The sequence below is a fragment of the Mesoplodon mirus genome (genome assembly GCF_964341445.2).
Source record: "Mesoplodon mirus genome assembly, chromosome: 10".
NCBI lineage: Eukaryota > Metazoa > Chordata > Mammalia > Artiodactyla > Ziphiidae > Mesoplodon > Mesoplodon mirus.
In genome coordinates this window covers 60,543,830-60,567,380 of record NC_138986.1, presented here as the reverse complement: position 1 = coordinate 60,567,380, position 23,551 = coordinate 60,543,830, and the positions used below count along the sequence as shown (strand labels likewise).

Below are 23,551 nucleotides of genomic sequence, written 5' to 3'. Positions count from 1 at the left end.
TTAGTCCATTTACATTTAAGGTAATTATCGATATGTATGTTCCTATTCCCATTTTCTTAATTGTTTTGGGTTCATTATTGTAGGTCTTTTCCTTCTGTTGTGTTTCTTGCCTAGAGAAGTTCCTTTAGCATTTGTTGTAAAGCTGGTTTGGTGGTGCTGAACTCTCTCAGCTTTTGCTTGTCTGTAAACGTTTTAATTTCTCCATCAAATCTGAATGAGATCCTTGCTGGGTAGAGTAATCTTGGTTGCAGGTTTTTCTCCTTCATCACTTTAAGTATGTCCTGCCACTCCCTTCTGGCTTGTAGAGTTTCTGCTGAGAGATCAGCTGTTATCCTGATGGGGATTCCCTTGTGTGTTATTTGTTGTTTTTGCCTTGCTGCTTTTAATATGATTTCTTTGTGTTTAAGTTTTGACAGTTTGATTAATATGTGTCTTGGCGTATTTCTCCTTGGATTTATTCTGTATGGGACTCTCTGTGCCTCCTGGACTTGATTAACTATTTCCTTTCCCATATTAGGGAAGTTTTCAACTATAATCTCTTCAAATATTTTCTCAGTCCCTTTCTTTTTCTCTTCTTCTTCTGGAATCCCTATAATTCGAATGTTGGTGCGTTTAATGTTGTCCCAGAGGTCTCTGAGACTGTCCTCTGTTCTTTTCATTCTTTTTTCTTTATTTTGCTCTGCATCAGTTATTTCCACTATTTTATCTTCCACCTCACTTATCCGTTCTTCTGCCTCAGTTATTCTGCTATTGATCCCATCTAGAGTATTTTTTATTTCATGTATTGTGTTTTTAATCGATGCTTGATTCATCTTTAGTTCTTCTAGGTCCTTGTTAACTGTTTCTTGCATTTTGTCTATTCTATTTCCAAGATTTTGTATCTGGGAAATAGAATCTTGGATCATCTTTACCATCATTATTCTGAATTCTTTTTCAGGTAGAGTGCCTATTACCTCTTCATTTGTTAGGTCTGGTGGGTTTTTATCTTGCTCCTTCTCCTGCTGTGTGTTTTTCTGTCTTCTCATTTTGCTTATGTTACTGTGTTTGGGGTCTCCTTTTTGCAGGCTGCAGGTTCGTAGTTCCTGTTGTTTTTGGTGTCTGTCCCCAGTGGCTAAGGTTGGTTTAGTGGGTTGTGTAGGCTTCCTGGTGGAGGGGACTAGTGCCTGTGTTCTGGTGGATGAGGCTGGATCTTGTCTTTCTGGTGGGCAGGTCCACGTCTGGTGGTGTGTTTTGGGGTGTCTGTGGACTTTTTATGATTTTAGGCCACCTCTCTGCTAGTGGGTGGCATTGTGTTCCTGTCTTGCTAGTTGTTTGGCTTAGGGTGTCCAGCACTGTAGCCTGCTGGTCGTTGAGTGAAGCTGGGTGCTGGTGTTGAGATGGAGATCTCTGGAAGATTTTCGCCGTTTGATATTATGTGGAGCTGGGAGGTCTCTTGTGGACCAGTGTCCTGAAGTTGGCTCTCCCACCTCAGAGGCACAGCACTGACTCCGGGCTCCTCAATTTGGGATGATGTGTTGTCTATTCATGTATTCCACAGATGCAGGGTACATCAAGTTGATTGTGGAGCTTTAATCCGCTGCTTCTGAGGCTGCTGGGAGAGGTTTCCCTTTCTCTTCTTTGTTCTCACAGCTCCTAGGTCTCAGCTTTGGATTTGGCCCCGCCTCTGCGTGTAGGTCGCCGGAGGGCGTCTGTTCTTCGCTCAGATAGGACAGGGTTAAAGGAGCAGCCTCTTCGGGGACTCTGGCTCACTCAGGCCGGGAGGGAGGGAGGGGCACGGAGTGCGGGGCGAGCCTGCAGCGGCAGAGGTCGGCGTGACGTTGCACCCGCCCGAGGCGCGCCGTGCGTTCTCCCAGGGAAGCCGCCCCTGGATCCCGGGACCCCGGCAGTGGCGGGCTGCACAGGCTCCCGGAAGGGCGGTGTGGGCAGTGACCTGCGCTCGCACACAGGCTTCTTGGCGGCGGCAGTAGCAGCCCCAGCGTCCCACGCCTGTCACTGGGCTCCGCGCTTTCAGTCGCGACTCGCGCCCGTCTGTGGAGCCCCTTTAAGCAGCGCTCTTAATCCCCTCTCCTCGCGCACCAGGAAACCAAGAGGGAAGAAAAAGTCTCTTGCCTCTTCGGCAGCTCCAGAGTTTTCCCGGACTCCCTCCCGGCTAGCTGTGGCACATTAGCCCCCTTCAGGCTGAGTTCTCGCCACCAGCCCCAGTCCTCTCCCTGCGCTCTGACCGAAGCCCGAGCCTCAGCTTCCAGCGCTGCGTGCCCCGGCGGGCGAGCAGACAAGCCTCTCGGGCTGGTGAGTGCCTCTCGGCACCGATCCTCTGTGTGCGGATCTCTCCACTTTGCCCTACCCAGGTATGTGGGGAGTTTCTTGCCTTTTGGGAGGTCTGGGGTCTTCTGCCAGCGTTCAGTAGGTGTTCTGTAGGAGTTGTTCCACGTGTAGCTGTATTTCTGGTGTATCCGTGGGGAGGAAGGTGATCTCCGCGTCTTACTCTTCCGCCATCTTACCCGGAAGTCTTCTGCCCATTTTTGGATTGGGTTGTTTGTTTTTTTTATTTTTTTTTTATTTTTATTTTATTTTTTTTTTGTGGTACGCGGGCCTCTCACTGTTGTGGCCTCTTCCCGCTGCAGAGCACAGGCTCCGGACGCACAGGCTCAGCGGCCATGGATCACGGGCCCAACCGCTCCGCGGCATGTGGGATCTTCCCGAACCGGGGCACGAACCCGTGTCCCCTGCACCGGCAGGCGGACTCTCAACCACTGCGCCACCAGGGAAGCCCCTGTTTTTTTTTAATATTGAGCTGCATGAGATGTTTATATATTTTGGAGATTAATCCTTTGTCCTTTGATTCGTTTGCAAATATTTTCTCTCATTCTGAGGGTTGTCTTTTAGTCTTGTTTGTAGTCCTTTGCTTTGCAAAAGCTTTTAAGTTTCATTTGGTCCCATTTGTTTATTTTTGTGTTTATTTCCATTACTGTAGGAGGTGGATCAAAAAAGATCTTGATGTGATTTATGTCAAAGAGTGTTCTACATATGTTTTCCTCTAAGAGTTTTATAGTGTCTGGTCTTACATTTAGGTCTCTAATCCATTTTGAGTTTATTTTTGTGTATAGTGTTAGGGAGTGTTCTAATTTCATTCTTTTATATGTAGCTGTCCAGTTTTCCCAGCACCACTTATTGAAGAGACTGACTTTTCTCCATTGTATATCCTTGCCTCCTTTGTCATAGATTAGTTGACCATAGGTGCGTGGGTTTATCTCTGGGTTTTCTATTCTGTTCCATTGATCTATATTTCTGTTTTTGTGCCAGTACCATACTGTCTTGATTACTGTAGCTTTGTAGTATAGTCTGAAGTCAGGGAGTCTGATTCCTCCAGCTCCATTTTTTTTCCCTCAAGACTGCTTTGGATGGGCTTCCCTGATGGCACAGTGGTTGAGAATCTGCCTGCCAATGCAGGGGACATGTGTTCGAGCCCTGGTCTGGAAAGATCCCACATGCCGTGGAGCAACTAAGCCCATGCACCACAACTACTGAGCCTGCACTCTGGAGCCCGCGAGCCCCAACTACTGAAGACTGCACACCTAGAGCTGCAGGCTCCACAACAAGAGAAGCCACCGCAATGAGAAACCTGCACACTGCAATGAAGAGTAACCCCCTGCTCGCCACAACTAGAGAAGAGCCCGTGCACAGCAACAAAGACCCAACACAGCCCAAAATAAATAAATAAATAAATTTATTTAAAAAAAAAAATGACTGTTTTGGCTATTCAGGGTCTTCTGTGTCTCCATACAAATTTTAAGATTTTTTGTTCTACTTCTGTAAAAAATGCCACTGGTAATTTGAATCTTAGATTGCTTTGGGTAGTATAGTCATTTTCACAATATCGATTCTTCCAATCCAAGAACATGGTATATCTCTCCATCTGTTTGTGTCATTTTTGATTTCCTTCATCAGTGTCTTATAGTTTTCTGAGTACAGGTATTTTACCTCCTTAGGAGGGTTTATTCCTACGTATTTTATTCTTTTTGTTGCAATGGTGAATGGGATTGTTTCCTTAATTTCTCTTTCTGATCTTTTGTTTTTAGTGTATAGGAATGCAAGAGATTTCTGTGCATTAATTTTGTATCCTGTAACTTTACCAAATTCATTGATTAGCTCTAGTAGTTTTCTGGTGGCATCTTTAGGATTATCTATGTACAGTATCATGTCATCTGCAAATAGTGACAGTTTTACTTCTTCTTTTCCAATTTGTATTCCTTTTATTTGTTTTTCTTCTCTGATTGCCATGGCTAGGACTTCCAAAACTATGTGGCATAACAGTGGTGAGAGTGGACATCCTTGTCTTGATCTTACAGGAAATGCTTTCAGTTTTTCACCATTGAGAGTGATGTTTGTTGTGGGTTTGTCTTATGGCCTTTATTATGTTGAGGTAGGTTCCCTCTATGCCACTTTCTGTAGAGTTTTTTTTTTTTTATCACAAATGGGTGTTGAATTTTGTCAAAAGCTTTTTTCTGCATCTATTGAGATGATCATATTGTTTTTATTCTTCAATTTCTAATATGGTGTATCACATTGATTGATTTGCATATATTGAAGAATCCTTGTATCTCTGGGATAAATCCCACTTGATCATGGTGTATGATCTTTTTACTGTGTTGTTGGATTCTGTTTGCTAGTATTTTATTGAATATTTTTGCATCTGTATTCATCAGTGATATTGGTCTGTAATTTTCTTTTTTTGTAGTATCTTTGTCTGGTTTTGGTATCAGGGTGATGGTGGCCTCATAGAATGAGTTTGCAGAGGAGTGTTCCTTCCTGTGAAAATTTTTGGAAGAGTTTGGGAAGGATGGGTGTTAGCTCTTCTCTAAATGTTTGATAGAATTCACGTGTGAAGCCATCTGGTCCTGGACTTTTGTTTGTTGGAAGATATTTAATCACAGTTTCAATTTCATTAGTTGTGATTGGTCTGTTCATATTTTCTACTTCTTCCTGGTTCAGTCTTGGAAGGTTATGCCTTTCTAAGAATTTGTCCATTTCTTCCAGGTTGTCCATTTTATTGGCACAGAGTTGCTTGTAGTAGTGTCTTAGGATGCTTTGTATTTCTGCGGTGTCCATTGTAACTGCTCCTTTTTCATTCTAATTTTATTGATTTGAGTCCTATCACTCTTTTTATTGATGAGTCTGGCTAAAGGTTTATCAATTTTGTTTATCTTCTTAAAGAACCAGCTTTTAGTTTTATTGACCTTTGCTATTGTTTTCTTTGTTTCTATTTCGTTTATTTGTGCTATGATCTTTATGTTTTCTTTTCTTCTAGTAATTTTGAGTTTTGGTTATTCTTCTTTCTCAAGTTCCTTTGGATGTTGTAAGGTTAGATTGTTTATTTGAGATTTTTCTTGTTTCTTGAGGTAGGCTTGTATTGCTGTAAACTTAACTCTTAGAATTGCTTTTGCTGCATCCCATAGTTTTTGGATCGTCCTGTTTTCATCGTAATTTGTCTCTAGTTATTTTTTGATTTCCCCTTTGATTTCTTCAGTGATCTCTTGATTATTTAGTAACATATTGTTTAGCCTCCATGTGTTTGTGTTTTTTATGTTTTTTTCCCCTAATTGATTTCTAATCTCATAGGGTTGTGGTCCGAGAAGTTGCTTAATATAATCTCAATTTTCTTAAATTTACCGAGTCTTGATTTGTGACCCAAGATGTAATCTATCATGGAGTATGTTCCACGTGCACTTGAGAAGAAAGTGTAATCTGCTGTTTTTGGATGGAATGTCTTATAAATGTCAATTAGATCTATCTGGTGTATTGTGTCATTTAAAGCTTGTGTTTCCTTATTAATTTTCTGTCTGGATGATCTGTCCATTGGTGTAAGTGAGGTGTTAAAGTCCCCCACTATGATTGAGTTACTGTCAGTTTCCTCTTTTATAGCTGTTAGCAGTTGCCTTATGTATTGAGGTGCTCCTATGTTGTGTGCATATATATTTATAATTGTTATATCTTCTTCTTGGATTGATCGCTTGATCATTATGTAGTGTCCTTCCTTGTCTCTTGTAACATTCTTTATTTTAAAGTCTATTTTATGTGATATGAGTATTGCTACTCCAGCTCTCTTCTGATTTCCATTTGCATGGAATATCTTTTTCCATCCCCTCGCTTTCAGTCTGTATGTGTCCCTAGGTCTGAAGTGGGTCTCTTATAGACAGCATATATATGGGTCTTGTTTTTGTATCCATTCAGTGAGCTTGTGTCTTTTGGTTGGAGCATCATTTAATCCATTCACGTTTAAGGTAATTTTCGATATGTATGTTCCTTTTACCATTTTATTAATTGTTTTGGGTTTGTTTTTGTAGGGCCTTTTCTTCTCTTGTGTTACCCACTTAGAGAAGTTCCTTTAGCATTTGTTGTAGAGCTGGTTTGATGGTGCTGAATTCTCTTGGCTTTTGCTTGATTTCTCTCTCGAATCTGAATGAGATCCTTGCCAGGTAGGGTAATCTTGGTTGTAGGTTCTTCCCTTTCATCGCTTTAAATATATCATGCAACTGCCTTCTGGCTTGTAGAGTTTCTCCTGAGAAATCAGTTGTTAACCTTATGGGAGTTCCCTTGTATATTATTTGTCATTTTTCCCTTGTTGCTTTCAATAATTTTTCTTTGTCTTTAATTTTTGTCAGTTTGATTACTGTGTGTCTCAGTGTGTTTCTCCTTGGGCTTATCCTGCCTGGGACTCTCTGTGCTTCCTGGACTTGGGTGGCTACTTCCTTTCCCATGTTAGGGAAATTTTCGACTATAATCTCTTCATATATTTTCTTGGGTCCTTTCTCTCTTCTCCTTCTGGGACCTCTATAATGCAAATGTTGGTGCATTTAATGTTGTCCCAGAGGTCTCTTAGGCTGTATTCATTTCATTTCATTCTTTTTTCTTTATTCTGTTCCATGGCAGTGAATTCCACCATTCTGTCTTCCAGATCACTTATCCATTCTTCTGCCTCAGTTATTCTGCTATTCATTCCTTCTAGTGTATTTTTCATTTCAGTTATTGTTTTGTTCATCTCTGTTTGTTTGTTCTTTAATTCTTCTAGGTGTTTGTTCTTTAATTCTTCTAGGTCTTTGTTAAAGCTTTCTTGCATCTTCCCGATCTTTGCCTCCATTCTTTTTTCTAGGTCCTGAATCACTTCATTGTCATTATTCTGAATTCTTTTTCTGGAAGGTTGCCTATCTCTACTTCATTTAGTTGTTTTTCTGGGGTTTTATCTTGTTCCTTCATCTGGTACATAGCCCTCTGCCTTTTCATTTTGTCTATCTTTCTGTGAATGTTGTTTTCCTTCCCCAGGCTGCAGAATTGTAGCTCATCTTGCTTCTGCTGTCTGCCCTCTGGTGGATGAGGCTATCTAAGAGGCTTATGCAAGCTTCCTGATGGGAGGGACTGGTGGTGGGTAGAGCTGGCTGTTGCTCTGTTGGGCAGAGCTCAGTAAAACTTTAATCTGCTTGTCTGCTGATGGGTGGGACTTGCTTCCCTCTTTCCTGGTTGTTTGGCCTGAGGTGACCCAACACTGGAGACTACCCAGCTCTTTGTTGGGGCTAATGGTGGAATCTGGGAGGGCTCATGCCAAGGAGTACTTCCCAGAACTTCTGCTGCCAGTGTCCTTGTCCCCACGGTCAGAGACAGCTACCCCCTGCCTCTGCAGGAGACCCTCCAGCACTAGCAGGTAGGTCTGGTTCAGTCTCTTATGGGGTCACTGCTCCTTTCCCTGGGTCCTGATGCACACACTACTTTGTGTGCCCTCCAAGAGTGGAGTCTTTGTTTCCTGCAGTCCTGTCGAAGTCCTGCAGTCAAATCCCGCTAGCCTTCAAAGTCTGATTCTCTTGCAATTCCTCCTCCCATTGCTGGACCCCCCAGGTTGGGAAGCCTGATATGGGGCTCAGAACCTTCGATCCAGTGGGTGGACTTCTGTGGTATGTGTTCTCCCGTTTGTGAGTCACCCACCCAGCAGTTATGGGATTTGATATTATTGTGATTACGCCTGTCCTGCTGTCTCATTGCAGCTTCTCCTTTGTCTTTGGATGTGGGGTATCTTTTTTGGTGAGTTCCAGTGTCTTCCTGTCGACGATTGTTCAGCAGTTAGTTGTGACTCTGGTGCTCTCGCGAGAGGGAGTCGCCATTGGTATTTTGATAGGGATTGCGTTGAATCTGTAGATTGCTTTGGGTAGTATGGAATTTTAACAATATTAATTCTTCTAATCCATGAGTAAGTATGGTATGTCTTTCCATTTATTTGTGTTATCTTCATTTTCTTTCATCAGTATCTTATAGTTTTCAGAAGTACAGGTGTTTTCCTCCTTGGTTAAATTTATTCCTAAGTATTTTATTCTTTTTGATGCACTTGAAAATGGGATTTTCTTTATTTTTTTTTCTGATAGTTTGTTATTAGTGTACATAGATGCAGAAGATTTATGCATGTGAATTTTGTATCCTGCAAATTTACTGAAGTCATTTATTAGTTCTAATAGTCTTTTGGTTGGAGCCTTTAAGATTTTCTGTATATAAGTATCGTGTCATCTGCAAATAGTGACAGTTTTACCTATTCCTTTCCAATTTGAATGCCTCCTCTGTCTCTCTCTCTCTCTCTGTCTCTCTCTCTCTCTCTATCTCATTGCTAGCGCTAGGGTTTCTAATACTGTGTTAAATAACAGTGGCAAGAGTGGGCATCCTTATCTTCTCCCTGATTTTAGAGGAAAATATTTCATCTTTTTACCTTGGAGTATTATGTTAGCTGTGGGTTTGTCATATGTAGTCCTTTTTACGGTGAGGTATGTTCCCTCTATACCCACTCTGTTGTGAGAGTGTTTAACATAAATCGATGTTGAATTTTGTCAAATTATTTTTCTTCATCTATTGCGTGTTTGTGTTTTTTCCAGTTTTCTTCTTATAATTGATTTCTAGTTTCATACTGTTGTGGTCAGAAAAGTAGCTTGATAATGATTTCAATCTCCTTAAATTTATTGAGACTTTTTTGTGGACTAACGTGATTTATCCTGAAGAATGATCCATGTGCACTTGAAAAGAATGTGTATTCTCCTGGTTTTGGATGAAACGTTCTGTATATCTATTAAGGCTGTATGGCCTAATGTGTCGTTTAAGGGCAATATTTCCTTACTGATTTTCTGTCTAGATCATCTATCCATTGATGCAAGTGGGGTGTTAAAGTCCCCTACTATTGTATTACTGTCAATATCTCCTTCATGTATGTTAATATTTGCTTTATGTATTTAGGTGCTCCTATGTTGGGTGCATAAATATTTATGTGTCATATGCTCTTGTTGGATTGATGCCTTTATTATTACATAACACCTTTTTTGTCTCTTGTTGCAGTCTTTGTTTTAAAGTCTATTTTGTATGATATAAGTATTGCTATCCCAATTTTCTTTTCATTTCCATTTCCATGGAGTATGTTGTTCCATCCCTTCACTTTTAGTCTGTGTTTGTCTTTAGATCTGGAGTGATTCACCTATAGGTAGTGTGTGTGTGTGTGTGTGTGTATATATATATATATATATATATATATATATATATATATATATATATATATATATATATATATCTTGGTTTTTTATCCATTCAGTTACCCTGTCTTTTGATTGGATCACTTAGTCTATTGATAGGTATGCACTTATTGCTATTTTGCTAATTTCTTCTGGTTGTTTTTATAGTTCTTCCCTCTTCTTTCTTCTTCTCTTGTTCTCTTCCCTTGTGACTTTCTTTAGTAATATGTTTGCTTTCCTTTCTTTTTATTTTTTGTGTATTTGTTATAGGTTTTTGTTTTTTGGTTACCATGAGGTTCCTATAGTAACAATCTATGTATATAGCTGTTTATTTTAAATTAATGGTCACTTAAGTTTGAGTGCATTCTAAAAGCACTGGATTTTTGTCCATCCTCCACATTTTATGTTTTTGATGTTATCTTTTACATCTTTTTATTTTGTGTATCACTTAACTAATTATTTTAGATATAGATGGTTTTACTACTTCTGTCTTTTAACCTTCATACTAGCTTTGTAGGTGGTTCTTATCCACCTTTACTGTATGTTTGCTTTTACCAGTGAGATTTTTTCTTTCATAATTTTCTTGTTTCTAGTTATGGCCTTTTCTTTTTTGCTTGAAGAAGTTCCCTTAACATTTCTTGTAATGTTGGTTTAGTGGTGATGAACTCCTTTAGCTTTTTTTTTTTTTTTTTTTTTGTGGTATGCGGGCGTCTCACTGCTGTGGCCTCTCCCGTTGCGGAGCACAGGCTCTGGACGTGCAGGCTCAGCGGCCATGGCTCGTGGGCCCAGCTGCTCCGCGGCATGTGGAATCTTCCCAGACCGGGACATGAACCTGTGTCCCCTGCATCAGCAGGCGGACTCTCAACCACTGTGCCACCAGGGAAGCCCTCCTTTAGCTTTTATTTGTGTAGTAAACTCTTCAGTTCTGAAAGATACTACTTCAATTCTGAAAGATAAACTTGCCAGGTAGTGTCTTCTTGGTTGTAAGTTTTTTCCTTTCAGTACTTTGAATATATTGTGCCAATTCCTTCTGGACTATAAATTTTCTGCTGAAAACTCAGCTCATTATCTTATGGGGGTTCCCTTGTAAGTAACTAGTTGTTTTTCTCTTGCTGCTTTTAATATCTTCTCTTTATCTTTAACTTTTGACATTTTAATTGTAATGTGTCTTGGTGTGGGTTTCTTTGGTTTCATCTTGTTTGGGACTCTGTGCTTCATGAACTTCGATGTCTGTTTCCTTCATCAGGTTAGGGAAGTTTTTTAACCATTATTTCATCAAATAGGTTTCCTGTCCCCATTTCTCTCTTTTCTCCTTCTGGGACCCCTTTGTTGTGAATTTTAGTAAGCTTGATGTTGTTCCAGAGGTCCCTTAAACTATCTGCATTTTTTTAAACTCTTTTTTCTTTTTGGTGTTCTGATTGGATGATTTCCACCACCTTGTCTTCCAGGTGGTTGATCCATTCTTCTGCATCTGCTGTTGGTTCTCTCTGGTGTATTTTTCATTTCAGTTATTGTATTCTTCAGTTCTGATTGGTTTTGTTTTACATTTTCTATCTCTTTGTTGAAAGTTCTCATTGTGTTCCTCCATTCTTCTCCTGAGTTTGGTGAGCATGATTTTGGCTATTCCTTTGAATTCTTTATCTGGTAATTTGCTTATCTCCATATTGTTTAGTTCTGTTTCTGAGGATTTGTCTTGTTCTTTTGTTTGGAAGATATTTATTTGTCTCTTCGTTTTGCCTAACTCTCTGTGGTTGTTGCTTTGTATTAGGTATATCAGCTAGGTCTCTCCATTTGAAAGAGTGGCCTTATGTAGGTGTCCTATGGGGCCCAGTGGTGCAATCTCCCCTGCTTACCAGAGCCAGGAACTCTAGGGGTTTCCCCTGTGTGGGATACCTGTGCCTTCCTGTTTTGTTTGGGCTGTGATTGGTGCAGGTGTGCTGGTGGGTGGGTCTGGCCCCCGGCATGAGTGGCTGCAAGGCCTGGCCATGACTGTTACAGGTGCACTGTTTATGGGACTGGTCTGAAGTGTGGCAGATACCTTGGTGAGACACCGGTCAGTGCTGGCTGGAGCAGCTCACTTGATAGGGTGAGGCAGGAGCTGCTTTGGAGTGGCCAGCTGAGACAGGCCGGTTGGGCAGGGCTGATCCTCAAGGGATGCTGGGGCAGGATGGATGGTGTTAGCTAGGTCGACTGAGTGTGACAAAAATGGTGCCCACCTGCGCTGGGCCAGCTAGGTGGAGGGAAAGTAAAAAAATGCCTGCCAGCACTTCTGTCCCTAGAGAAAGTTCCACCAGATTGTTGCTCCTCTGGCACATGCCCTAAAATTAGTCAGTGAATCTCCTTCTTATATGACCCAGGTACTTTTCAAGCTGCTGCCTTTGCACTGGGACTTGGAGTGAGTGAGTTTGTGTCCAAGCCCTTTAAGAGCAGTCTTGGTTTTCCCCATCCCTCTGGCTCTCCTGAATATAATCCTCACTGGGTTTCAAAGCTGCACATTATTGGGGCTTGTTTCCTGGTGCAGGTCCTCTGGGCTGGGAATCCCAATGTGGGGCTCAGACCCCTTGCTCATCAGGGGCGACCACCACTGTGGTTGTGATATCCCTCCTACTTGTGGTTGCTGTACCCAGTGTGTGAGTTCTGACTAGGCTACATCTGTGTCCACACTTCTCATCTCAATATCCTTAGTTGCAGAAAATCTGTTCTGCTAGTCTTCAGGTCATTCTCAGAGATTTGTAGTTACCGTTTTGGTGTGTTTGTGGGAGGAGGTAAGCTCAGGATCTTCCTACTCTGCTTTCTTTTTTTTTTTTTTTTTTTTTTTTTTGTGGTACACGGGCCTCTCAGTGTTGTGGCCTCTCCCGTTGCGGAGCACAGGCTCCAGACGCGCAGGCTCAGCGACCATGGCTCACGGGCCCAGCCGCTCCATGGCATGTGGGATCTTCCTGGACCGGGGCATGAACCCGTGTCCCCTGCATCGGCAGGCAGACTCTCAACCACTGCACCACCAGGGAAGCCCAGGAGCACTACTTTTTAATGTGACCACTGGGAAGTTTAAAATGGCATATGTAACTCCTGTTTATGGTTCTTACTATATTCTGTTGGACAGCAGTGGCTCTAGATCTCTTTTGATAAGTAATGTCTTTTCTTAGATATGGGTCTTCCAAAGAGACATCAAGATATCACTATGTTAGTGCACATAAGACTAGAGCTGTAAAATTACCAAGGTAGCTAAGGACAAGACTTTTCCATATAACTCTGCCCCTGGCATAAACTGTATAGAGATTTGTCTAAGTGCGCTATGCTTGCTCCCACTCCCTCACCATACTTTGCCCTTCATTCTGGCCATGCAGAGCAGCTTGACAAAATTGGGGGCCTCCTGGAAATCTCAGCATACTTGTTGCTTGCTCTCAGCTGGCTCGCTTCTGAAATGTTTCTTGAAAATGCAACTGCTTCAACAATAAGCTTCTTAATTATGTCGTGGGTTCACCAGGAGGATATACAAACAGACCCTCAGCAGTAGCTAATTTTCCTTTAATTGTATCTCATTCTCATGTTGGAATATCCCATTTCTTATTCATGAAAGCCTAACACGTGTTAATCCATTACAGGTGGAGTAACTAACACCGCACAATATCAGAACAGACTAATGGCATATGAACCTAACCAGGTAAGACTCATATAAGAAAAGCTCATAACCTTAATTAAAATGAATTTTTAAAGATTGCTACAGTAATTAGGAGTTGGAATGCCAAGTCTATACACACACATGCAACTTAAACTTACATAGAGAAAAGGAAGCATCTGGATAAACTGCTTTTTGGTTGCCTTTTTTTTTTTCTCACAAAACACAGAATTTCAGCTCTTTTTGTTTTATGCTATACTCAGTTCTCAACTTTTTCAGAGTTTTGCATAATGTAGGAAAAAGGGAAAATATATTGATGAGTTAAATGCCCTTATTACCATTTATCTCAAGTGGCTGTTCATCACTGAGGCATCCTGAGAAAGGATTTGGATTGTCCTGTTGCCACCTCCTTTTAGAAGGCCTGTCATTCTAGGAGGGGAACGTGCTTATGGTTTCCTTATTCCCAAATAAAGTGATAACTTTTATTTAGCTCTGTATAGCCAACATATCCCAGGACAGTATGTAGGACAAATCTGAAGGAGCAGTATCTGAAGAGTTGGCGCACGTTTTTCATCTAAGAGCTGGGCCTGCACTGGGAGCATTTTGATGGTGCCTGTCCCTTCTATCCACTTTTCATGCACACTTAATGACTTTTCTTTCCCCCAAAGAAGAACTATTTTTATTCTCTTTTCCTTCTACCAAAGTATCTGTAACTGTGGCACATGTTTGCTGAATTTTGTCATTTCTGTGATTTTGGCAATGTAAGTATTTTTCATGATTTTGACAGTATTCCAGAATGATTTGATTTGGAGGTTTCATCTTCATCAGCTGAAGATAATGGAACACAAAACAACAGGTTGGCTTTGGCACTCTGGGTTGGGACTAGCCATCAAATATATGTTCAGAGTGACCTCAGTCTATTTAGTATTTTTTAACAATTACTTGATTCTGAGTTTAGCGAAGGTATTTCTGTCTTTGCAAGTGTTTCCTGATGTCATTAGAGGCTATAGGTTTCAGAGACCACGTGTCCCTGGGCCGGATGTCCCAAGAGGGATCATTAATTGCAGTTGCTTAAGTTTGGTGCACACGTGGTTAAAGAGGAAGAAGATGTTAACATTTCTCAAATGAGTTCTGTTTCATGTTTGTACACACATGCTCTTTTTAAAAATTCTGCTGGCATATTGTTTACAGTGGGTACTGGCAAACATCACATCTGCTTGCATCTTGCTCAGAATCTCAATAACTCTATCATTCAGCCCTGGTGCTTATTTCTCTTCTAGGCCTTTGTGGAGAGTCGATAATGCCTGCCATCTGCCACAGAGCACATCGCTACCTGCCAACAGGCAGGCTGGGGTGACCTCTGCTTCCCCAGCACTGATTAGTATTCACACGCTAGCTTATTAGGAATGACCCCACCAGGCCTCTGTTTCTTTGCCTTTGCAGCGGTTGGCGGCTCACCTGGCAGGCATGGCAGTGAAGGAAGCTAAAGATATAATCAGGGGATGCAGTCAGGCTTTGCAAACCAGATGGCATCCATAGTCCTGTGGCAGGGGACTGGACTGCTAGTGGAAACATTGATTCCTAATACTGTGATGGGTTGCCTCATTTTAGAAAGCACCTAAGGAAAGCATCATCAGTCTTGAGTTAAATCCACTCATGCATAATGTATTAAAGATATTTTTTAGGAGAATATCTGAAAGAAAGGTTTGATTGTTTTATTAAAGATACATTTAATTGGAAGGAGATTCTTAATATGACATGTTTAAAAAGGGGGGAGCAGATAAATTCAAGCCTTAAAAAACTGGACAAACCACTTTCTTTTTCTCATGTTAGTGTATCTTTGAAAGAGAAATTACAAATGAGCCAGTCGATAAGCCAATAGTGAATGGACCAATATTTATACAAAACTTTCTTTTTTGCTTCTTCCTTTACAGCTCTGTGAACTGAAATTCTATGTATTCAAACCATCATATAATTTTTTTGGTCAAAATCCAAATTTTTCTCTGCAAAAAGAAATAATCTATGTTCTTCCTGTATGTTTAGTGTTTATGTAGAAAGAAAATGGTAAGGTTTACTTACCTGTCCATTACTTAGTTGAGATTTAAAATTAAAGTCATATTTGATTTTCATCTATTTTTACATTATATTTTAAATAGGAGCCTTATTTGAGAGTTGAGCAGACCTCTCTCGTTCCTGAGAGTGGTCTAGAACCAGATATTAGAGGTTTCACCATTCCCTAAAGTTATCACAGAACATTTGGTCTTCTAACAAAACAGATAACCGTGTGCCTGGAAATAACCTTTCCCAATTTGGTGAAGTTGTGCGTGTAAATATATTAAAGGCTGTGAGGGGTTTGTTGCTGAATCAAATCTTAGCTCTTCCATTGACCTCCGGAGGTTCATCTTGGAAAGAACAGCAAAGCTGCCCTCATGTTAACTTATGAAGGGTCCTTGGGCAGCCAATGATTATATCACAGTAACTTTTAAAAAGTGCATATTATTGGACATATGTGCCAGGCATTGTTCTAAATGCTTTAGGTGTATTAGCTCATTTAATCTTCACAACAGGCTTGTCAGATGGGTACTGTTATCTCTATTTTACAGATGAGGAAACAGGCACAGACAGGTTAAGTAAATTGCCAAGGTCACACACAGATGATAAACGCAGGCATTCTGGATCCAGAGCCTGTTTTGTTATCATTATACCACCGTACACAGTATACCTAACCATGCACTTGTACTCTTAAGTCATTTGCAGGAGTAAGTTCTCTCAATTGGGAGAAATAAACAATCATGAAAACTTCTAAATTCTCATATGTTCTCCTTACAAATTCAAAATGCAACCCAAGGAAGAGGAAATGCCTTACGTAAGTTGCAAATAGAGTTAGAACATGTGGGCTCTTCTGCACTTGTTCTCAGGCAAGAAGCCCATACCTTTCAAAGTATATAAACAACATTCAAATAGAACGTGATTGACCATCATTAGAGTCCCCACTACTAATGAGGCAGTGCTGTTTTCTGCCCTGGAGGTCTCCACTTAACAGAATTCACCTGAGTTTCTTTTTTCTCTTTTTTTTGTCTCAGAATAAGTGGATAAGCCGCAGCCCCATGCTGCAGAGGCGGGTCTACCATTCCATGGCTGCTGTTCAAAGGAAGCTTTATGTTCTTGGAGGCAATGACCTGGACTACAATAACGATCGGGTCCTCGTGCGGCATATAGATGCCTACAACATGGACGCTGACCAGTGGACGCGTTGTAATTTTAACCTGTTGACTGGCAAGTACCTTTGATTGAGTAAATCAGGAAAAGCAGAGATTCAGGAAGTTGCGAAACTTGTTTTCTTAGATATCTGTAGTGCAGCTGTAAATATTAAGTGCATGGTGGTAGAACAACTTGGCTTTTATTACCAAGAAAGGTGTGCATTGTTTATCTCACAAAATCGGACTCAATCAGGTGGCTGAACATCTGGTTTCTCAGGGCCTGTGTTACCTTTGTGTGTGTTTGCACGTTGCCAAGAGAGACGTGTCAGGTCCATTATTGTCTATTAGTATTCACGTAGGAACATTGGTATAAGTAGGAGGAACCAGGCGCTGAAAGAGGTAATGACTCTTTACAGGAGCAATTTATTTTTTACTTCTCACTACTTTTAGTCCTCTTATTTCTTGTGAGTGCAGGAGAATGGTCTTCATTGTTTGTCAGTGTCAAATATCGTTTCTGCCTGTATTCTCCTAAAGACAAAACCTTAGAGATGTTCTGTGCATGGGGGTTTGGCAGCGCTTCTGGCCACACAGACCCACCCAAGCATTACCACGGGGTAGCACTAGGTAGGGACCATACTCATCCCACAGGGGAATAAAATGAAAGCAGCGAATAGCTTACCCCTGACTTTTTTTTATGAAGTTGAAAACTTGTCCTCCCTTTTCGGCCTACGTGATTAAGATCCCTTCCAGGTTGCTCTAATAGGAAAATCGCAACTCAAACGGGTGGGCTGGACTATTGCCTCAAGACATTTTAATATGCTGAGTGGGCACTCAATGACTCACAGCTGCTGCTACGGAGGCCACAGTGGGGGGCATAACCAGTGTGAGAGGTTTAGATGCTTTGTATTGAGCTCCTGTTTTTGCGAAAATGATCTTTGAGGCCCACCTACAAGCACTTAACTCTAAGTTGCTGTAGTGGTACCTTAGCCCCTTGGTCCCTTGATCTGTGATTCTGTCTGCTATAAGATCCAGCTTATTTATTACCCGAGTCAATCCTGTGTCAGCCCATCAATAAAAAGAGACTATCTCGCTCTCTGGTGGCCTCCAGGGAAGAATATGTAGTAGTGAGTTATTCTGTCTTCCTTTTTAAGTAGGGGAGGAACCTTTCATCATTTTGGCGTGTCAGTATCTAGGGACTACCCAGGCTGGTCCCAGTTCAGGAACTTTAATATAGTCTTAAAACTGTTGTGTATGTAAAGAAAAGAAGGGTAGTAACTTTATCAATCTTTTCTGTTATTTGTCTTCATTTGGGGCACACTAGGGGCATGGCTCTGTTTTATTGGCTTCTTGTGGTTGCAGCCATTACAAATGTAAGCACTTGCTTAAAAGCATTTGTAGTACAAGAGGTGCTTTGCGCTCCTAAAATATACCATATAAACTAATGGCATACAACATAGTATAAAACTTAGTTCTATGTGGATTATTGCTGTATTTAATGCTGTATTTACTAACTTGGCTGGCTATCAAGAGTTATGGCTGGATTGTGACCCAACACAGAGTCATTCTCTGAGAGTGGTTAATTCTTCCCTCTGAGAACTGGGAGACAGTGATTAGTTGAGGCAGAAATCCTGTGGAATATACAGGTGTGCCACAGAGGGAAATTGTATCCCTCAGTGGCAAAAGGGTTAATGAAGACATGCAAGGAAATGGATTTATTTTTCCTCTTTTATTCACTTCTCTTTACTTTAGGCCAAAATGAATCTGGAGTTGCTGTCCATAATGAGAGAATATATTTAGTGGGTGGATATTCGATTTGGACGAACGAGCCTCTGGCTTGCATCCAGGTGAGTGGTTGAAGTTCCTTTTGGAGTTTGTACAAGTGATTCAGTGAGGTTATTTTTGCAATGCTGCTATTGCAGGGAGAGATGTTTACAGGTAGGAAGAAGATTGAGCCTCCTTCGTGCAGCTAGTTCAGCCACTAAACTTCATCCTGCATCCTAAAGATGCTAACTAATAAATGATGGAGCCCTGTTGAAAATAAAGATGGCAATGAGCTTTGAAAATATATGTTATACTGGAAATGGGGAAAGTGGAATGCTTCTTCCCTTCTTATAAACCAAAACATCTAGAAATCTTGGTAATAGTACTTTCACAGCTGCAAAACTTTACAAATGTCTCCTTTCTATACCATTTTCTTATTTTCTGTTCTGTATTACAATTCATTCAACAAATGCCACCTATGAGGGTGTTGTTCTTTCCTGGCAGAAGTGAGTAGTAGTAGTTTATGATTGGAAGCTTGTATTGCTTCCCTCTTAGAACTGTTTTTACTGTGTTCCATAGGTGTTTTTAATTTATCATGTTTTCATTTTCATTTGTCTCCAGGTAATTTTTTAATTCCTCTTTGATTTCTTCAGTGATCCACTGGTTGTTGAGTAGCATGTAGGTTAGCCTCCATGGGTTGTGTTTTTTGCAGTTTTTTCTTATAGTTACTTTTTATTCTTGTAGAGCTGTAGTCATAAAAAGATGCTTGATATGATTCCACTATTCTTAAATTTACCAAGGCTTGTTTTGTGGTCTGGCATGTGATCTATCACGGAGAATGTTCCATGTGCAACTGAAAAGAATGTGTATTCTGTTGCTTTTGGATGGAATGTCCTATATGTAGCTATTAAGTCCATCTGGTTTGATGCTTCTTTTAAGGCCAGTGTTTCTTTATTGATTTTCTGTCTGGGTGATCTGTTCACTGATGTAAGTGGCATGTTAAAATACCCTACTATTATTGTGTTACTGTCGTTTTCTCCCTTTATGTCTGTTAATATTCACTTTATGTATTTAGGTGCTCCTATTTTGGGTGCATAGATATTTACACGTGTTATATCTTCTACTTGGATTGACTTCTTGATCATTATGTAATGCCCTTCTGTGTGTCTTGTAACAGTCTTTGTTTAAACTCTATTTTATCTGATATAAGTATTGCTACACTGGCTTTCTATTGATTTCCATTTGTATGGAAAATCTTTTTCCATTCCCTCACTTTCAGTGTATGTGTGTCTTTAGATATGAATTGAGTCTCTTGTAGGCAGCAGATATATAGGTCTTGTTTTTGTATCCATTCAGCCACTCTGTGTCTTTTGATTGAAGCATTTAGTGCATTTACATTTAAAGTAATTATCAATATGTATGTTCCTATTGCCATTTTGTTAATTTTTGGGGGGTTGTTTTTGTAGGTCTTTCTTCCCCCTTCTTTTGTTCTCTTGTGATTTGATGACTATATTTAGTGTTATGTTTGGATTCCTTTCTTTTTTTCTATGTACCTATTGTAGATTTTTGATTACCATGAGGTTTATATATAGCAATCTGTGTATGTGTATGTATATGTGTGTGTGTGTGTGTATAGTTTTAAAACGTATATATGTTGTTTTAAGTTGCTGATCTCTTAATTTCAAATGCATTTTAATAACCCTGTATTTGTATTCCCCTCATGATTACTGTTTTTGACATTATGTTTTATATCAAATTGTTTTGTGTATCCCTTAATTGCTTATTGTGGATATAAATGATTTTTACTACTTTTGTGTTTTAACTTTTCTACCGGCTTTCTGTGTGGATGATTTCCTAACTTAACCGTTTGTTTACATTTACTGATGAGCTTTTTCCATTCATAATTTTCATGTTTCTAGTTGTGGCCTTTTCTTTTAAGTGAAACAGAAAAGAGAAGTTCCTTTAACATTTCTTGTAAAGCTGGTTTGGTGGTGCTGAACTCTGCTAGCTTTTGCTTGTTTGTAAAACTTTTGACCTCTCCGTTAATTCTGAAAGAGAGCCTTGCTGGGTGGAGTATTCTTGGTTGTAGGGTTTTCCCTTTCATCACTTTAAATATATTGTGCCAATCCCTTCTGGCCTGCAGAGTTTCTGTTAAAAAGTCAGCTTATAGCCTTACGACAGTTCCCTCGTATACAACTTGTTGCTTTTCCCTTGCTGTTCTTAATATTCTATCTTTATCTGTAATTTTTGCCATTTTAATCAATGTATCTTGGTGTGTTCCTTTTTGGGTTAATCCTATATGGGACTCTGTGCTTCCTGGATTTGGGTGACTGTTTCCTTTCCCAGATTAGGGAAGTTTTCAGCTATTATGTCTTCAAATATTTTCTCAGCACCTTACTTTCTGTCTTCTCCTGGGATCCCTATAATGCGAATATTAGTGTGATTGATGGTGTCTCAGAGGTCTCTTAAATTGTCCTCATTTATTTTTATTCTTTTTTCTGTTCAGCATCAGTGATTTCCACTACTCTGTCTTCCAGCTCACTGATTCATTCCTCTGTATCATAGTCTGTTGATTCCTTCTAGTGTATTTTTCATTTCAGTTACTGTATTCTTTATCTCTGGTTGTTCTTTGTAGTTTCTAACTCTGTTAAAAACTTCTAACTTCTTGCTTTGTGCATTCATCCTTCTCCTAAGTTCTTTGATCATCTTTACAATCACTACCCTGAACTCTTTCTCAGGTAGATTGCCTATCCATTTCACTTAATTCTTCTTCTGGGGTTTTATCTTGTTCCTTCATTTGGAGTATGTCCCTCTGTTGCCTCATTTTGCCTAACTTGCTTTTTAAATTTTTCTGTGTCTGGTAGGTTGGTTACAGTTCCCAGCCTTGGGTAAGTGACCTTTTGTAGGAGATGTCCTATGCATCTTGGGAGCACACACCCCTCTCATCACCAGAGCTACATGCTCTAGGTGCCCCTATATGGGCTGCATGGGTCCTTCTTTTGTGACAGGCTGACTGCTGTGGCTCACTGGAGGATGGAGTCAGGGTCCAGTAGACCTCAGGGCTGTTGCCTGCCCACTGGTGGATGAAGCCAGATCCTGGGCCTAATACTGGCCTACTGGTGGGCAGAACTGTGTTCTGGGAACTGGTTGCAGGGCCCAGGGGTCCCAGAGCTATTGTCCAATCACTGGTGGCTGTGGCTAGTTCCTAACACAGTTGGTTGCAGGGTCTGGGCTGTCCTGAAGCTTGTATTGGCCTGCTAATGGGCAAGGCCAGGGCCCAGCCAGTGTGAGGGTAGAGTCTGGCCTGCTGGTGGAATGGCCAGTTCCACAGGCTGCAGGGCTGTGGTTGTATTGCGGCTCATGTCCACCCCTTGGTGGATAACAGTGGTCCTGAGACTAGAGAAGGCTCACCAGAGGCTGTTGCAAGGGCCCAGGGATTTCTGGGGCTGCCCCCTGTGTCCCAGCATCTCTGGGTGGAGGGCCCTAGGGGCCCCATATCTAATGTCTGTGTGCTAGTTTGTAGGGCTGTGTCCTGAGCCCTCTGGTAGGCAGAGCCATGTCTGGGGAGCTCTTGGCTCAGGGAGTTTTAAGGCAGCCCTTCTGCTAATGGGTAGAGCTGTCTCTGCTCAGTTAGCTGCTTGGCCTGAGGCATCCCAGCACTGATACCTAGTCTGTTGGGCCAGGGTAGGGCTGCGTCCCGAGGCTAATAAGGTAGAGGGAGGATTAAAAAGTGGCACTTGCCAGCACCAGTGTGTCCATGAGGTAGAATGAGCTCCCCAGAATGGCCGCCTCCCGTGTCTGTGTTCACAGGGTGAGCTGCGAGATCACTCCAAGATCAGCAGGTAGGTCTGACCAAGGCTTCTTTCAAATTACTGCTTCTGCTCTGGGACCAGGAGTGTAAGATTTCATGTGCACCCTTTAAGAGTGAAGTCTCTATTTCCTCCAGCCCTCTGGCACTCCTGAAAGTACACACTGCTGGCCTTCAAAGCCAAATGCTCTGGGGGCTCATCTTCCCAGTGCAGGACCCCTGGGCTGGGAAATCCAACACAGGGCTCAGACCCCTCACTCTTTTGGAAGAACCTCTGCAATTGTAATTACTCACCACTGTGGGTTGCCCACCTGGGGGTATGGGACTTGACTAAATCACAACTCCGCCTCTCTTACCCATCTCATTGTGGTACCTTCTTTATATCTTTAGTTGTAGAAGGTCTTTTCTGGTAGGTTCCAAACTTTTTCATCAGTGGTTGTTCTGCAAATAGTTGTAATTTTGGTATGCCTGTGAGAGGAGGTGAGCTTAGGGTCTTTCTACTGTACCATCTTGGCCAATCTCCAGAGGCAGTACACTCTTCGACATCAATCTTAGAAATATTATTTTTAATATATCTCTATTTCCGGGCTTCTGGAGTATCCAGGTTTGTTCCTTTGACTCTAACGTCTCCTCTTTCATTTCTAATTTATTTATTTTCTTCTTTGATTAGGAGTTTTATTATTATTTTTTTATTGGGGTATAGTTGTTTTACAATGTTGTTAGTTTCTACTGTACAGCGAGTAGAGTTCCCTGTGCCATACAGCAGGTTCCTATTAGTTATCTATTTTATACATAGTAGTGTATATATGTCAATCCCAATCTCCCAATTCATCCCACCACCACCACCATCTTTCCCCTCTTGGTGTCCATACATTTGTTCTCTACATCTGTCTCTATTTCTGTCTTGCAAACTGGTTCATCTGTGCCATTTTTCTAGATTCCACATATATACATTAATATACGATAGTTGTTTTTCTCTTTCTGACTTAACTTCTAATTTATTTGAGTCCTCTCTTTTTTCCTTGGTAAGTCTAGCTACAGGTTTACCTATTTTGTTTATCTTTTAAAAGTGGCTTTAAGTTTTACTGACCTTTTCTATTGTCTTTTTATAGTTTCTATTTCATTTATTTCCACTCTGATCTTTGTTGTTTCCTTCCTCTACTAACTTTTGGGCTTAGTTTGTTCTTCTTTATCTAGTTCCTAGTGTAAAGTTAGGTTATTTATTTGAACTTTTTTTCTTAATGTTATTTGAACTTTTTTTCTTAATATAGGTACCTCTATGATCTTCTGTCTTACAACAGCTTTTGCTGCATCCCATAAGTTTTAGTATGTTACATTTTCATTTGCTTCAAGGCATTTTCTGATTCTTCTTTTGATTTCTTCTTTGACCCATTGTTCAGTAACATGTTATTTAATCCTCACATATTTGTGAATTTTCCAGTTTTCTTCTTCTGATTCCTAATTTCATACCATTGTGGTTGGAAAGGATGTGTGATATGATTTCAATCTTAATAAATTTAAGACTTGTTTTGTGGCCTAACATATATCCTGGGGAGTGTTCCAGAATATATTTTCCTCAAGTGTACGTGAGACATTTACAAAAACCAGTCATGTACTAGGGTTAAGGCTAAGA

The 23,551-nt window shown here is 40.8% G+C and overlaps 1 protein-coding gene across 4 annotated transcripts in view; it reads left to right on the top strand.

Annotated features, from left to right (window-relative positions):
• Positions 1-23,551, top strand: part of KLHL32 (kelch like family member 32) — a 235,665-nt gene that overhangs the window by 196,151 nt on the left and 15,963 nt on the right. For all 4 annotated transcript variants that reach the window (XM_082633331.1, XM_082633334.1, XM_082633332.1 and 1 more), the window contains 3 exons: positions 13,136-13,194; positions 16,233-16,425; positions 18,099-18,193. In XM_082633331.1, coding sequence (XP_082489457.1) covers positions 13,136-13,194; positions 16,233-16,425; positions 18,099-18,193 — 347 coding nt within the window. The remainder of the gene's footprint in view (positions 1-13,135; positions 13,195-16,232; positions 16,426-18,098; positions 18,194-23,551) is intronic.